Consider the following 15,502-nt stretch of genomic DNA (forward strand, 5'->3'; position numbering starts at 1 on the left):
AGTAACAGACATCACACCATCTGCATTAGAGGGTCTACATTGTGCTAGACGACAAGCACGCTACATCCACTTTTACAGTTATTTAAACCTCTAAATACAATCGGCTTAAGCCACAAGATAAATAAAAATAATGCAGTTCTAAATAAATTGCATTTAATGTGCAATATCACAAGTATCTCAAATAACGATTGGTGCAATGAGAACTAGTCACTCTAAACAGTTTTCTCATTGCACCAACTGTTATTTAGGAGATGTGTCAAATTACAAGTAGGTGAATTTATGTAAAATGTATAGTTTTTTAATCTTGGAAAACTGCGGTGTTTAAACGGATCGACTTCTAAAAAATACTGCCGTTAGTCCTTCAAGCTGTTTTTAAAGCGCTAAATTGCTCATGTGACACTACCTACATTTTCTGGAAATTAATCATTTCATTTGGATTTATTAGACACAACTATAAACTGCGAAGTGAAAAGTGCCAGTCTGACACCACCTTAAGGCTTGTGGTCCTGTCTATTTTCACATCACCTTCTCATGAAAAAGAAAGAAAAAAACCCCCAAAAAACTGCTATACTGCAGTATACTTCGGCATTAAAGTTTCCCATATTGTGTTAAAAACACACATACAGTACATACTGGAATTAACAAGAGGTCTTAATAGAAGAATTATTGATATAGATCTACGTGTACTGATCAGCCAAAACATTAAAACCACCTAATATTGTAGAGATCCCCCTGTGCCACCAAAACAGCTCTGTCCCTTCGAGGCATGGACTCCACAAGACCGCTAAAGGTGTTCTGTGGTACCTGGCACCAAGACATTAGCAGCAGATCCTTTAATTCCTTGAAGTTGCAAGGTGGGGTCTCCAGGGCTCAGTCTTTTTTCCCCAACAAATCCCACAGATGCTCTATTGTATTAAGATCTGGAGCAGAGGTTCCCAAACTCCACCATTACAGTCCAGGTTTTAAGGCTATCCATGCTTGAGCACAGGTGACTTAGTATATCAGTCAATTTAATTTAACCATCTGGATTCAAGCATAATATACTCAATACCTGGACTGTAATGGTGGAGTTTGGGATACTCTGATCAGTGGAATTTTGAGAAACATGACAGAGTTCAAGGTGTTACCTTCAACCATTACTGAACATTTTTTTGCAGTATGGCAAAGAACATTATCCTGCTGAAAGAAGCCGGGGAATACAGTTGCCATGAAGGGGTGTACTTGGTCTGTAACAATATTTAGGTAGGCGCTACTTGTCAAAGTAACATCCACATGAATGATAGGACCCAAGGTTTCCCAGAAGAACATTGCCCAGAGCATCACACTGCCTCTGCCAGTTTGTCTTCTTGTTCCCATAATACATCTCTTCCCCAGGGCTTAGGTATGGGATCCCGTCAGGATACAGACAGCGGCATCCCGACAGTCAGAATTCCAACAAGATTAAGCGAGCTTCCTAACCCACTTTTCCCGCAGCCTAACCCTAATACTTAATGTTGGCATGTAAGCATTTAGATCCTGGAGCTGGTATTTGGACCGTCGCCATCCCGACTGCCAAGATGCCAACTGCATCCCCTTCCCCAGGTAAACGCTGCAGGCACGCACACACACGGCTGTCCACATGGAGTAAAAGAAACAGTGATTCATCAGCTTCTTCCAATGCTTCATGGTCCAGTTCTGATGCTCCCGTGCCCATTGTAGGCACTTTTGTCAGTGGACAGGGGACAGCATGGGCACTATGACCAGCCTGTGGCTATGCAGTAAGTTGCAATGCACTGGATGTTTTGACACCTTTTTATAGCCAGCCTTAAGTATTTCAGCAATTTGTGCTACAGTAGCTCATCTGTGGGATAGGACCAGATGGATTAGGCTTTGTTCCCCACGTGCATTAATGAGCCATGGGCACCCATGACCCCGTCTGTTGTCCTTCATTGGACCACTTTGGCAGGTGCTAACCACTGCATAAAGGGATCACCGCACAAGACCTGCCATTTTCGAGGTGCTCTGACCCAGTCGTCTAGCCATCACAATTTGGCCCTTGTCAAAGTCTCTTATGCTTGCCCATTATTCCTGCTTCCAACACATCAAACTTCACGGTCTGAATGTTAACTTGCTGCTTAATATATCCCAACCCTTGACAGGTGCCATTGTAATGAGATTTTAATCAGTGTTATTCACTTCACCTGTCAGTGGTTTTAATGTAATGGCTGATCTATATCTATAGGGTGAATCAGCAAGTGAATGAACAGTTTCCGGTTTAATGCAGTAATTTGAAATGTAATGCATACAATCATAGATTAGATCTATTGAGTAAAGGCCCGCATAACACTGTGCGATTTGCAAACGATCAAATAAGGTTTCCCTTGAATTACTGAACTCTCCCGGTCAAACGATATTGTGCCCACACACAGAACGATTGTACGAATGATATAGATGGGTCGTAAACGATATATCATTTGTAGCAAACAACCTCACGATGCTGGAATTTAAATAATGGGAGGAAAAGTGAATACATATCGTCCATCGCATTGTTCATCATGCGCGCACACACGAAACGATGTGTGCCAAATCGTGAAAGATAGGTCGATATCTTTCTGCAGGTTCAACTGATCAGCGATGACGATGTACGACGGTGGGGTCGCGCATCAGCATCATGATCATCCCCACACATGGCACTTTTTACACGATTGGTCGTTCCAATCGATCGAAAACGACCAAATCGTGTAAACAAAAAAAAAAAAAAGGCCTTAGGTTTTTAGGTTTTATTGATGATAGTCATTCTATTACTGGAATTATCTGTTCATGTGAATGATAACTTTGCTGAATCCAATGTAAACCCCTATTTTACTCCATTATGGATAATACAATACATACTTTCAAAATTGTGGTCTTAACGGAGGCTGCTTTAAAACTACAGATCAAAATAGGAGAATAGGCCAAGGCATCCATACAAATGGGAGAAGAGAAGCACAGTATATATCCTGTAGTGTTTAAGTGCTTATAACAAACTAGCTTTAAAGCTGGTCAAATTAGTTCCATCAATACTAGTCCTAAAGGAATCCGATGATAAAAGCAGAGACTAAGGTGTAAATGCAGAGTCAAGGCGGTACGGGTGGGCGTCTAGGGCCCCGGTGGTCCTGCACCCACCAGAGGTTCAACAGGGGAACACTTGACACTTGTATTGGGCCCCGTGATTCCGAGGGGACTCAGCTACTCGGTCGTGTCCCCCTCCCAGTTCCAGTCCAGTATTTCCCTAGGTGTTCCGTGCCTGCGCTGCTGGAGTAATGAGCAGGAATTAAGGGACCTGGTCATAACCTGGCGCAATAAACTATTTCTTTTGGTGCGGTGCATGACGTCATAACGTCCACGCGCTGTGAACAAAGAACAGGGGAGGAGCCACTGCTGCGGAGCTCAGCAGAGCAAGCAGACGACACAGGGACTAGCGCAGGTGAGGAAAGTGTGGCTGGTGGAGAGACACAGGGAAAACTGAGGCCATGTATAAACCAGGGGGGGTGGGGAGCTGAGGCCAAGTAGAGAGACAAGGGGGGGAGCTGAGGAAGGCCATGGAGTGACACAGGTTACCTGTAGGTGTCGGCATTGTAGCCCAGTCAGGATGCCAGCGTCTGGATTTAGAGCGCCGGGATCCACCCACCCACACACTATACAGTACTGTGCAAGAGTTTTAGACATGTGTGGAAAAAATGTTGCAAAGTAAGAATGCTTTCAAAAATAGAAGTGTTAATAGTTTATTTTTATCAAATAACAAAATGCAAAGTGAATGAACAGAAGAGAGATCTAAATCAAATCAATATTTGGTGTGATCACTCTTTGCCTTCAACACAGCATCAATCCTTCTAGGTACACTTGCACAAAGACGAGGATTTTGTAGGATTATAGTCGGGTGTATGATTAACCAATCATACCAAACAGGTGATAATCATTTTCATACATAGGTTGAAAACAGTCATTAACAGAAACCGCTGTGTAGGAGGCTTAAAACTGGGTGAGGAACAGCCCAACTGTTTTCCACAACCTCACCTTTGTAGCAGTGTCAGGTTACAGGTTATACATCATGGCAAGACTGAGCACAGCAACAAGACACAAGGTAGTTATAGTGCATCAGCAAGATCTCTCCCAGGCAAAGATTTCAAAGCAGACTGGGTTTTCAAGATGTGCTGTTCAAGTGCTTTTGAAAAAGCACTTGAACAGCACATCTTGAAAACCCAAAGAAACTGGCAATGTTCAGGACCGTAGACGCAGTGGTCGGCCAAGGAAACTTCGTGCATCAGATGAAAGACACATCTTGCTTACTTCCCTTCGAAATCGGAAAAGATGTCCAGCAGTGCCATCAGCTTAGAACTAGCAGAAACCAGTGGGACCCAGGTACACCCATCTACTGTTCAAAGAAATCTGTACAGAAGTGGTCTTCATGAAAGAATTGCGCCCAAAAATCCATACCCTCAATGTGGAAACAAGGCCAAGTGACTCAACTATGCAGGAAAACATAGGCACTGGGGTGCAGAAAAATGGCAGCAGGTGCTCTGGACTAAAGAGTCAAAATTTTTAAATGTTTGGCTGTAACAGAAGGCAGTTTGTTCGCCGAAGGGCTGGGGAGCGGTACAATAATGAGCGTCTGCAGGCAACAGTGAAGCATGATGGAGGTTCCTTGCAAGTTTGGGGCTAAATTTCAGCAAATGGAGTTGGGGATTTGGTCAGGCTTAATGGTATCCTCAGTGCTGAGATACAGACAGGTACTTATCCATCATGCTATACCATCAGGGAGGTGCCCGAATGGCTCTTTATTCTGCGGCAGGACCAGGACCCCGACCCCACACATACAGCCAATGTCATTAAGAACTATCTTCAGCGTAAAGAAGAACAAGGAGTTCTGGAAGTGATGATATGGCCCCCACAGAGCCCTGATCTCATCATCATGTCTGGGATTACATAAAGAGACAATGATTTGAGCAAGCCTACATCCACAGAAGATCTGTGGTTAGTTCTCCAAGATGTTTGGAACAACTTCCCTTCTTTTAAAAACTGTGTGCAAGTGTACCTAGAAGAATGTATGCTGTTTTGAAGGCAAAGGAGGGGGAGTCACATTATACCTGCCAAGTTTTATATTCAAGCATGTTTTCTTTTCCCTAGAATCCTTGATCTATACCAGTGTTTCCCAAACTCATTTCTCAGGGAGCACCAACAGTGCATAGTTTCCATTTTTCCTAGTTGGTGCACAGGTGTATTCATTACTAGCTGACACATTTTAAAAAGATCCACAGGTGAAGCTAATTATTTCACTTGTGATTCTGTGAGGAGACCTAGAAAACATGCACGGTTAGTGCTCCCTGAGGAATGCGTTTTGGAAACATTGACCTATACTAATATAATAAGAAAGTTATATCTGTGTTTGTTCCAAGTTAGAGCAAAAGCTATTGAACAGATTTTTATGAAAACTCATAGAAAAACTCCAAGATGAAACAAAGTGCAGGTTATATCTAAATCGGTCATGTTTATTTGAGTAAAATAGGCTATATAGCAGTCTGTGCACAGGGCACACGTGACATTGGTGTGAGTGGTGGGTAAAGGCGCAGCTGCCACCAGTCTACAGCGCTGCTGGTCACATGGGTTACTCCCGCAACAGGGCTACTATGCAAATCAATACAACTAGAACAGAATCGGTAGGATATGCCGGTGTATGAGATGCAGGCAATTCAAATAACAACGTCGGAATCCCGACGGGCTGGTCAGTACCCTAATATCCATTTTGTTTGAGTAAAGTATGGATTATTCTAAGTAAAAAAGGTGTTTGTGACCATATAAAAGCAGGAGGCTGTGGACCAAATGCTTTAGTATTAGTCAGAAAAACAAAAAGTGACTCATAATACCAGTAATTTATAGTAGTAGGTGCACTATTATTTATAACACATATTCCAAACACTATAGTAATAATTTGAGAACACATTAAATAGATCAGATTTATATTTTTTTACCACTAACATTCTGCAACAATTTATAAATTACAATAAAAAAAAACACATCTCTTGTATTGTTATGACGACTAAAACGTCTAAGGACGGTGAATTCAGGGACATGGAAAACAGCAAAATCCTTAGCGCACCCAAACAGCACGGTGAATTGAATGGTTGCCGGAGCTCCCTCCCGCGGCTATTCAGCATTGCGTTGAATTGAATTTCCCTCCCCCATGAGAGGTTGGAAGGAGGTAAAACAGTTGCAACGTTGACTAGAAAAACCATGGCGTTCTGAGAAGACAGGGTGACGCCAGCTCATTAAGGACTTATTTAACAGCATGGTTCAAAAAAGTGCTCCGGAGTCTGTACCTCACTGGAACCAGACATTTTTGGTCAAGCTCATATTGGATTGAGCAACAATAGACAAATGTCATTTTAGTTGTGGAATATTTATAGAATTCCTTTGACAAGCCTAAATGCAAGATATTGAATGAACAATTGAAACCTTTATGAAATAGAAGAATTTAAGTTCTGGTGTATGGTTGTAAAATGACAAACAATAGCGGGGGACTTTTACCATTGAGGGAAATTGGTGCTCAAGGTAAAGGTGCTATAATTCATAGCAACTAGGTTACGGTTTCAGCTACAGTATAGAAAACAAACGCTCTACATGGGCCAGTTGGTGAAGTAAGCATCTCCAGCTATAAGGTTAGGCTGAACTGAGGGGGAAATCAATGCATGTCTATTGTAGGTACCTTACAAACGAAGACGACAACACAAGGGGTGTTTGTAGTTTTGCCAATATTTTTTTTTTCCCTCAGAAGAATTAATTTGGATCTTCCAACAATAAAAATAGCACATGGCAATAAATCATTACCTCCTGCCAGTTTTATTAGACTACTTCCAGTTTTACCAGCTTCAGCTTACCACAATGGTGACAGATCACAATATTAATGTACAACATGTAATGTGCTCTCTAAGTGGTACTTCTCCGTGATGCTGGGACTGCGTTATAGAACTTCATTTTACTTCAGTGACTGGACTTAAGCCAATGTCCACCTTACGCAGAAGAGAATAGGCTTCCCTTTTTTATAAAAAATGACTGAGTAATAATTTCACACGATCGCAAAGCATGTTGGAATTAATCAGGGTAACTTAAAGCTAGGTGCACCCTGCTGGTCCTGCTCAGGACTGAACAAACTGAATGAAATCTATCACCATGACCCAGAGGCAGGATCATCTGCAAATATCATAGGAACAGTTGGATGATGTTGAATGATAACAGGGCTACCAAAATATATTCGTTACATTTAAGATTTACAGCCCCATAATGGTCTGTACTATTCTAATCAGAGGATTAGTTTCTCAGCACTTATTTTAGGACTCTGCCTGTGGCGATATAGCAATAATTTCTACATTTGTCAGTTAATAAACCTCAGCTACGCATAGCAAGCCTTGCTGCCTTTCCACCACTTAACGGACTATTTAATTCCCAGAAAACCGCTCCGAAATGGTAGTTATATATATATATATTTTTTTTTAAATAAAATTATCTAGGGGGTGTTTTACAACCCCCCAATCCCTGTGCTGTGTCTCTATAGGGCCCCCATTGAAATATAACTACCCACCCCCTATAGGCAATAGACACCCCCCCCTTCCCACCCCAGGTGTCATAAATCCTAGCATCATCCCTCCACACCCCATTAATAGCAAAAAAAAAACAAACAAACCTGGTTTCTAAACCAAGCCCCCCTCCCCCCTGTAATAAGACCCTTTTTCTTTGCCTCCGCCCCTTCCTCCTCCTCCCATGACCAGTATTTGTTTTTTTTACTATTTTACCCACCCCCTCCAGAGTCATATTACTCGTTATTAGTGCCCCTTCACCCCCACTGATACTAGATCCCCCCTGGTCCTGGTTACCTCCCCCAGCCCCCATGGGCATACAGCCCCACCCCCCTCTCCCATATGCAGAGCGCAGTCCCCCCTGCTGAAGCGGATACCTTCACTTGCAGAGATCAGCCAAAAAGTGCTTGGAGGGGAACTAAGTTCCTCTCCTCACACTGCGATCCCCAGCACATGCACCGGCACTCTGGGGCACGATTCCGGAAGTGATGTTGGTGGTCGCAGACCGCTGCATCACGTCTGGGGAGTCGGAGGAGATCCGTTCTGCACAAGTGCAGAACTGATGTATTCTGCAAAAGCCAAGGGAAGTAGTGTGGCAGCACGGTCGCATGTGAGGAGACATTGCCAGCTGAAGCACTGCTGGCTGCGGTCGCATCACATGCGACGCTGCCAGTTAAGTGGTTAATACTTGCACATAAATACAACTTGATCATTTCCTAAGTAAAGTAAAAAAGATACCCAAATACAAGTTGACCCTTTGTGTGAAAGTATATTTTATGCAATTTACAAATATTTAAATAGCAGTTCCCTCGTTTGACAGAAGACAATGTAACCAAAATGATACTTGTAGTTTTGTGGAATAACAGTCTCAAAGTAGAGAAACTTCTGTACAGAAAACTCTAAGCTAATTTGGGAACTAAACAAAAAAAACAAGTCCCCACAAGACTTAATGTCATCACCCCACTGGACCCTCAAAGCCTTGCCACTTCCAGGATAAACATTACAGATCCGATTAGGAGAAATTCGGGTGAGCATTAAACAGTACCCCATCTTCCCCTTTGTGCACCAACAGATTCATGTGTGATCACCAGAATATCCCCACCACTGTAGAAATCATAATGAAATCCAGGGATGGGGAGGAACATATCTCCCCAAGCTCGCCTTAAAAAAACAAAAACTAAAAACAAAACACACCTCTTTGAAAAAGGGAAGTCCCCTCTTTCAAACAATGTGCCCCCTTTGAATAGTTACGTTCTGGTGATGACCAGATAACATGCTATGCAACCGAAAATTCTAGGAAATCAAAAGATTGGTGGGGTTAATGCCCATAACTCCCACATCGTGGTATCAACACAGGGTTACACACTTTATTTGATCACGCAGGTTGTCTGTTTTTCTGCTGGACTACCGTATTACTCCTACACATTTTATTGTTCCATGCAAACATGCAAGAATTTATTTATTTTTTTTAAACCAAATGTAGAATCTGGCTTTTTGATATTTCGGAATGATGGATTAACGCCGAAGCAGGTACCACCAAGTATTTCTTGGTGGTGGTTAGAAAGGGAAGTTATTTGTTTGGGTTCGGCATATATAATTAGATTACTGATGTTGGAATGTGACCAGACTTACTAGAATAAGTTACTAAACAGAGCACATTACAGTGCATCAGGGAGACAGGAGAGCTGTATGGGAACACAGGGCTACATACCCATTACAGAAAAAGGAGTGGCTTGTAGTGCCTGCACACTTGCTCGGGAAGTATGAAGTAAACGTAACAAAGGGTGCTTCCACTTCAGCTTGACATGGTCATGTAGGGGGGAGAGAGAGCGCTATATATAATATCCCAAGTTTCTGGCACTCAGTAGAAGGAGCTCAAAAGGTATCTTGCCAGGGTGCTCACCTGAGGTGCTTAGCCCCCCTCCATACACCCCATAAAGAATAGGCGGCACTCCTGGACTGGTATAATAAAGAATAGCCGATGCTTTTACTTCAACGTTTCGGGGTCAAACCCCCGTCATCAGGACACACAGCAGAAGTGACATACAGTGCAAATTTATACTTCCAAACAGGTGCGCTCATCCCGCAGCGTATAGCCTGTTCCTCCGGCGTCCGATACTCCACTTCCGGTTGTGGCCATGACGTCGCACCAGAAGTGACGTCCACCGGGTCCTGGGACTGACACCGCTACTAGGAGGCAAATCTTGTACATAACATCTATTGACATATATCTGCAAAATACAGAATAAAAAATAATACATAGCATATAACAATCATAGTGCTCCTATACCAATAAACACTGCCCATATTTAATACACCATTTTAAGAGGGATTACACTTAAAAAAAAAAAAAAAAAAAAAAAGAATACTGGGCACTCTCATTATGGCCCATGATCAATACAATAGTGACATCTAATGGTAAATATAAAATACTGACTAAAAACCTAGTATATCCACAATATCTAAATGTATATTAAATATATATATATTAAATATATATATATATATTAAATATATATATATATATATATATATATATATATATATATATATATACACATACACACACATATACATATATATATTAAAAAGTATTGTGACAAAAAAAATGCCCAATCTCCATGTTAATGGCCACGTTCGTGACCCAAATAATGACCTAGAATTTATATAACTTTTGTCTTAGATCAATAATTAAGTGCAAATCTAAATGTAAATCTCAACAAAAAAAAAAAAAAATAGAATAATAAACATAGCAGTTTGGGCAAAATGATACCAATACATATCAGGGTAATCAGAGCTAGGAAAAAAGAAAAACAAACAAAGAAGAGAAACTCCTATAGCTCTAAACTCCCTAGACTCAGCTAGCAGAACCATGTCAAAAAATCCAGACTAATGTCACTATTGTATTGATCATGGGCCATAATGAAAGTGCCCAGTATTCTTTTTAAACAAAACAAAAATTATTCTCTCTTAAAATGGTGTATTAAATATGGGAAGTGTGTTATAGGAGCACTATGATTGTTATATGCGATGTATTTTTATTTATTAATTTTTTTATTCTGTATTTTGCAGACCTATGTCAATAGATGTTATGTACACCATTTGCCTCCTAGCAGCGGTGTCAGTCCCGGAGCCTGGTGGGCGTCACTTCCGGTGTGACGTCATGGCCGAAACCGGAAGTGGAGTGCCAGAGGAACGGGCTGCACGCTGCGGGGATGAGCGCACCCATTTGTCAGTATAAATTGGCACTGTATTCCACTTTTTTGATGTGTCCGGATTATGGGGGTTTTGAAGTAAAAGCACCGGCTATTTTTTATTATACCAGTCCAGGCGTGCTGCCTATTCTTTATGGAGTGTGTGTATAATAGATAGATAGATAGATAGACATCTATTCATCTCACAATATATCTACAATATCACCATCTGGGAAAAGAAAAAGCTGTACTGCATCAATTGGCTTGGTTTAATTTAATGAAATATCAGAACATGAAACCTAGATTAGAAGACATTTCTAGTGAAGTCTATGGTCAGTCATTTCCATAAACCTCGGAATACCTTGTACTCAGTCTCTGCTTGCTTGCGTTTAGCTTCACTCAGCTGAGCCTGAAGAGTCTTGTTCTGTGCAGACAGACTGTGCACCTTTGATTGTAAACTGTTAACCTCCTTATCGGCCCTTCGTAGATGGTTGCCGTTTATCTGGTTCTGCCATGATAAGACACAAGTGGAAACATAAGGCGTTAAGGTGCAGCAGTTACATAAGTAGTAATAATGTCCATGGAAGAATAACACTGCACAACAATAAGGTCGAACACCTTTTTTTAAATAATGTATCTGGCTTTTAAATCTTAAAATAAGTAGCAAATCAGAAGAACCAGCCAAGTAACCTTTTCATACAAAATCAGTGTACAATACACTTGCCCTCCTATTTCATAAACATTGACAATTTGATTTTTCTGCATAGAACACGTATTGCTATATGCAAACTAAAACAACCACCCATCTACTGGAAAGCAACAGAACAGTGCCACCCAGTGGCTATATCATATACGTTGTTAAAAAAATGGTTTGGTATTCGATTAAGTCAGGGGTATTCAACATGCGGCCCCTCCAGCTACTGCGGAATTAGATAGCCAAAATGTTTCCTATTAGGGCATGCTAAAACTGTGGCAGGGCATGCTGGGATGTGTAGTTCCACAAATGAAGACCACATGTTGAATACACCTGTTTTTTGTACTTTAACAATAACAAAAACTACTAAGAAAAATAACCATATGACAGGTCAGATTTATAGTTAACTGTTACCAGAATCTTTCCATTATAACAATGAAGAGCACAAAAAATTAACTTCATGTAGTACGAAAACTGAACATGTATGTCACCCCTAGCAGTGACCAATGTGGTACTGATTTGCCTAGGTCATTACAGTGTTCTTTTTACAAAGCTCTACTTCTATCATGCATAATGTATTTATTCAGAAAATTAAGAGTCCTGACTACGAGGGCTGATTGAAAAGGAATGAGACCGATTTTTTTTATTCAGAATCAGACGACGCCACAGGATCTGAACATTTTTCTTTTTTCAAAAGTAGCGTCTTTCACATATAATACATTTTTTGCAGCGTTTCAATGATTGAAAGCCGTGCAGTATACGGGTGTGACATCACTCTTAGTGTTGCAGCTGTGGCATTTTTCACTTAATCATATGTTGAGAACTTTTTTACGCGCAGTTGTTTTTTCAGGGTTGGGAATGCCCAGAAATCGTCGGGCGCTAAGTCCGGCCTATATGGAGGCTGTTCCAGTGCGACCCATTCATTTCAGTCAGTGCTGCCAATGTAACAGCAGCCACATGTGGTCAGGCATGGTCTTGGAACAAAAACCACTTTCTTCAGCAAATATTGTTTTCTTCCTCATGGCTCCACGCAAATGGGTTTTCAGGACATTTGCATAGTAGTCACCATTAATTTATCTGTCCATGGGGAACCCAGTGCTGTAGGATCATACCGTGCACATTAAAGAACAGCAGAATCAGGACTTTACACACCAAAGGAATCACACTGAATTTTCTGGGCGGAGGCAAATTTGGGTGTTTCCATACACTGGACCTTTTGGATTCGGATCATAATGACAAATCCACGATTCGTCACACTCGATGTCAGGAAATCGGGTATCCTCTCCGACATTCGAATGGGTGTTCCTGAACGATTCAACGCCTCGCATCTGCTCTTCTGTGGAGATTTCTGTGTACCCACCTGGCACACAGGTGATGCATATTCAGTTCCTTGGTCACAATATGCTGAACCCATTCTAATAAGATGCCAAGTGAAGCCAAAAGTTTGCGTAAAGTTAACCTTCTGTCATTTTGCAACATGTCCGCAGCTTTGGCTTTCTTGAAATCTGTAACCGCGTTGGATGGTTTCCCAGAATGCGCTTCGTCAGTCACTTGCGTATACCCTCAGTGCTTCCACCACCGAAATACTGCAGCACGGCTAATTGTTACTTTTCAATCACCCCTCGTAGAGAAGAACAAATATCAATCATTGCTCTATCTCTTGTCTAATGACCCCGACTGGCAGCTTTTCATGAACTATAGTGGCTGAGGATGGAGCTATGGGGGAGCGAACAGAGTAGCGTGGGACCAGCCGGCGAAGCATAGCTGCATTACAATGTAGGGAACAAGAGCAGTCAGGTCTATCATTTTGCGGATGGAAAATATCATCCATCCACTATATTTAAAATATCCACCTGGGTTGGCAGCTATAGAGGTAATAATGAAAAATTATTGAGTACTTTGACTGGTCACAACATCCATCCCCAGCCCATTTTCATTACTAGTACAATTAAAATGATTCATTAATGTAATTAAGCTCCCAGTACTTCCAACTGAGACATCCTGCAAACCATCCCTGCACAAGGAGATGCTTTGTGGTTTCTGTAACACAAGCACAAGGTTATGGGACATTTGTAAAAGAAGCCCAAAGAGTTTCATTTATTTGATAGCACACCTCACAGAAGTCACGGCGCTCATACAAACGATGATTCTTAGGAAGGCTATGTTAGCCCTAGCTTGCATACTCGCCACAAATAAGGGTAGGGGGGCAGAGCCAAAATAGAGCACTGAACATCTGGTCCTCCTACCTAGCTGACTCAATATGGCATTTACTATATAGATACTACAAAATGTAACAAGTCTCACAGGCAGATGTGTTCAGGGAAGCAAAAAGGCTGGACCCTATGGTAACAGGCAAAAAAAGCAAATCACAACAATACATAAAGACCACAACTAGGCATACACTTCTAAAGATAACCAAAATAAACACATTATGTAGTTCCCATTAACAAACCCTTACAAAGGAAAACAAGCTGAAGTAAAGACTTTAAAGAAAAGAATGCACGGAGGAAGCACAAAAACCAAATGTAATCGGGTGAGAGTTTATAAAATGTGAGAGTTTAGCAGTAATCTCTCACACTATTACATGAATTGTGTTGAATTTTCAAAAGGGGAAAACATCTGGATGAGAGTTTATATCGTGAGTCTATAAAACATGCGAGTTTGCCTGTTCTCAGAGTTAATTACATTGGCAGAGTTTAAAAAGTGCGAGTTCTCTCTCACGTTTTCTAAACTCTCACCCTGTTACATTTGGCCCTTAGTGTAATGAAAAGTCTGGGTCTAATCTAACAAGTGTGAGTTCTCTCTCACATTTTCTAAACTCTCACCCTATTACATTTGGCCCTTAGTGTAATGAAGAGTCTGGGTCTAGTCTAACAAGTGTGAGTTCTCTTTCACATTTTCTAAACTCTCACCCTATTACATTTGGCCCTTAGTGTAATGAAGAGTCTGAGAGAGAACTCACACTTGTTAGATTAGACCCAGACTCTTCATTACACTAAGGGCCAAATGTAATAGGGTGAGAGTTTAGAAAATGTGAGAGAGAACTCACACTTGTTAGACTAGACCCACATTTTCTAAACTCTCACCCTATTACATTTGGCCCTTAGTGTAATGAAGAGTCTGGGTCTAGTCTAAAAGTGTGAAAACTGAGCTGGCAAATCTGTGCCAAAAAGCCACCTCTATAGGGGGAAAGAAATAATGTGGTACATTACATTACAGGACATGAAAGACAAATGATGGTCAATTAAATCCTGAAGGAGGAGTAGCAGACAGCATCTACCAGTTACACATGGTTGGTTGCTGCATATAGAATCACCATGTCAGCTGTTGACACAACGGCTTTGGTAAAAATAAAAATTCAGTCAGTAGGTCCCACATTCCATTGATAGCATGAGACTAAGGACAACTTACCTCCCCCCCATTCTAACTTAGCAGCCATTCTTATGTTAGTGATAGGTGGCTGTCCATCACATTGGAGTGGTGGGTTCAGATGTGGGCCAAATGTGCTTAGACATGGAACATCTTTTGTGAAGTCACTGGTTCTTGGTAAATAACCACATCTCAAATATTGTTTCAGCATATTCAATCGCAGTCTCTAATTTATGCACGCCCAAGCAACGGCGTTCAAACTGACAGACGCCTGCGTTTTTCCGACCACTCCCATCACCACCCACAAATGCTCAGTCTGTCACTCTGCGATGGATTCCTCTGCACGTGTAACCGCAGTGCAGCTTATATGCATGCGCAACGGCTAACAATTGCTCAATCTATGTACGTACTGTAGTTGCATTTGCGATCGCTGCTGAATCAGGCCCACTGACCACTGAGGTGTGTGACAATTGTACATCTGTATGCAATGGAGTTTGAACCTGTGAAAAAGGGCTCAGATACCAGCGGCTGTGGCTTTTTCTCACGTCAGGTTCCATTGTGCTTAATCTGCAAATCTGTACGTGTAAAAGCAATCCCTGTGTAGTTAAAGCTGCAGCCCAGCGTCTCCAGTATACAGTGAGCAGCTACTTGCTGCA

General features: G+C 41.5%; 1 protein-coding gene across 3 annotated transcripts in view; it reads right to left on the bottom strand.

The window, feature by feature from the left end:
• Positions 1–15,502, bottom strand: part of EVI5 (ecotropic viral integration site 5) — a 118,666-nt gene that overhangs the window by 57,211 nt on the left and 45,953 nt on the right. For all 3 annotated transcript variants that reach the window (XM_088444904.1, XM_088444903.1, XM_088444902.1), the window contains one exon: positions 11,145–11,291. In XM_088444904.1, the coding sequence (XP_088301030.1) occupies positions 11,145–11,291 (147 nt within the window). The remainder of the gene's footprint in view (positions 1–11,144; positions 11,292–15,502) is intronic.

Source organism: Taudactylus pleione, unplaced genomic scaffold, assembly GCF_031769625.1.
Source record: "Taudactylus pleione unplaced genomic scaffold, aTauple2 ptg000373l, whole genome shotgun sequence".
In the NCBI taxonomy this organism is placed as follows: Eukaryota; Metazoa; Chordata; class Amphibia; order Anura; family Myobatrachidae; genus Taudactylus; species Taudactylus pleione.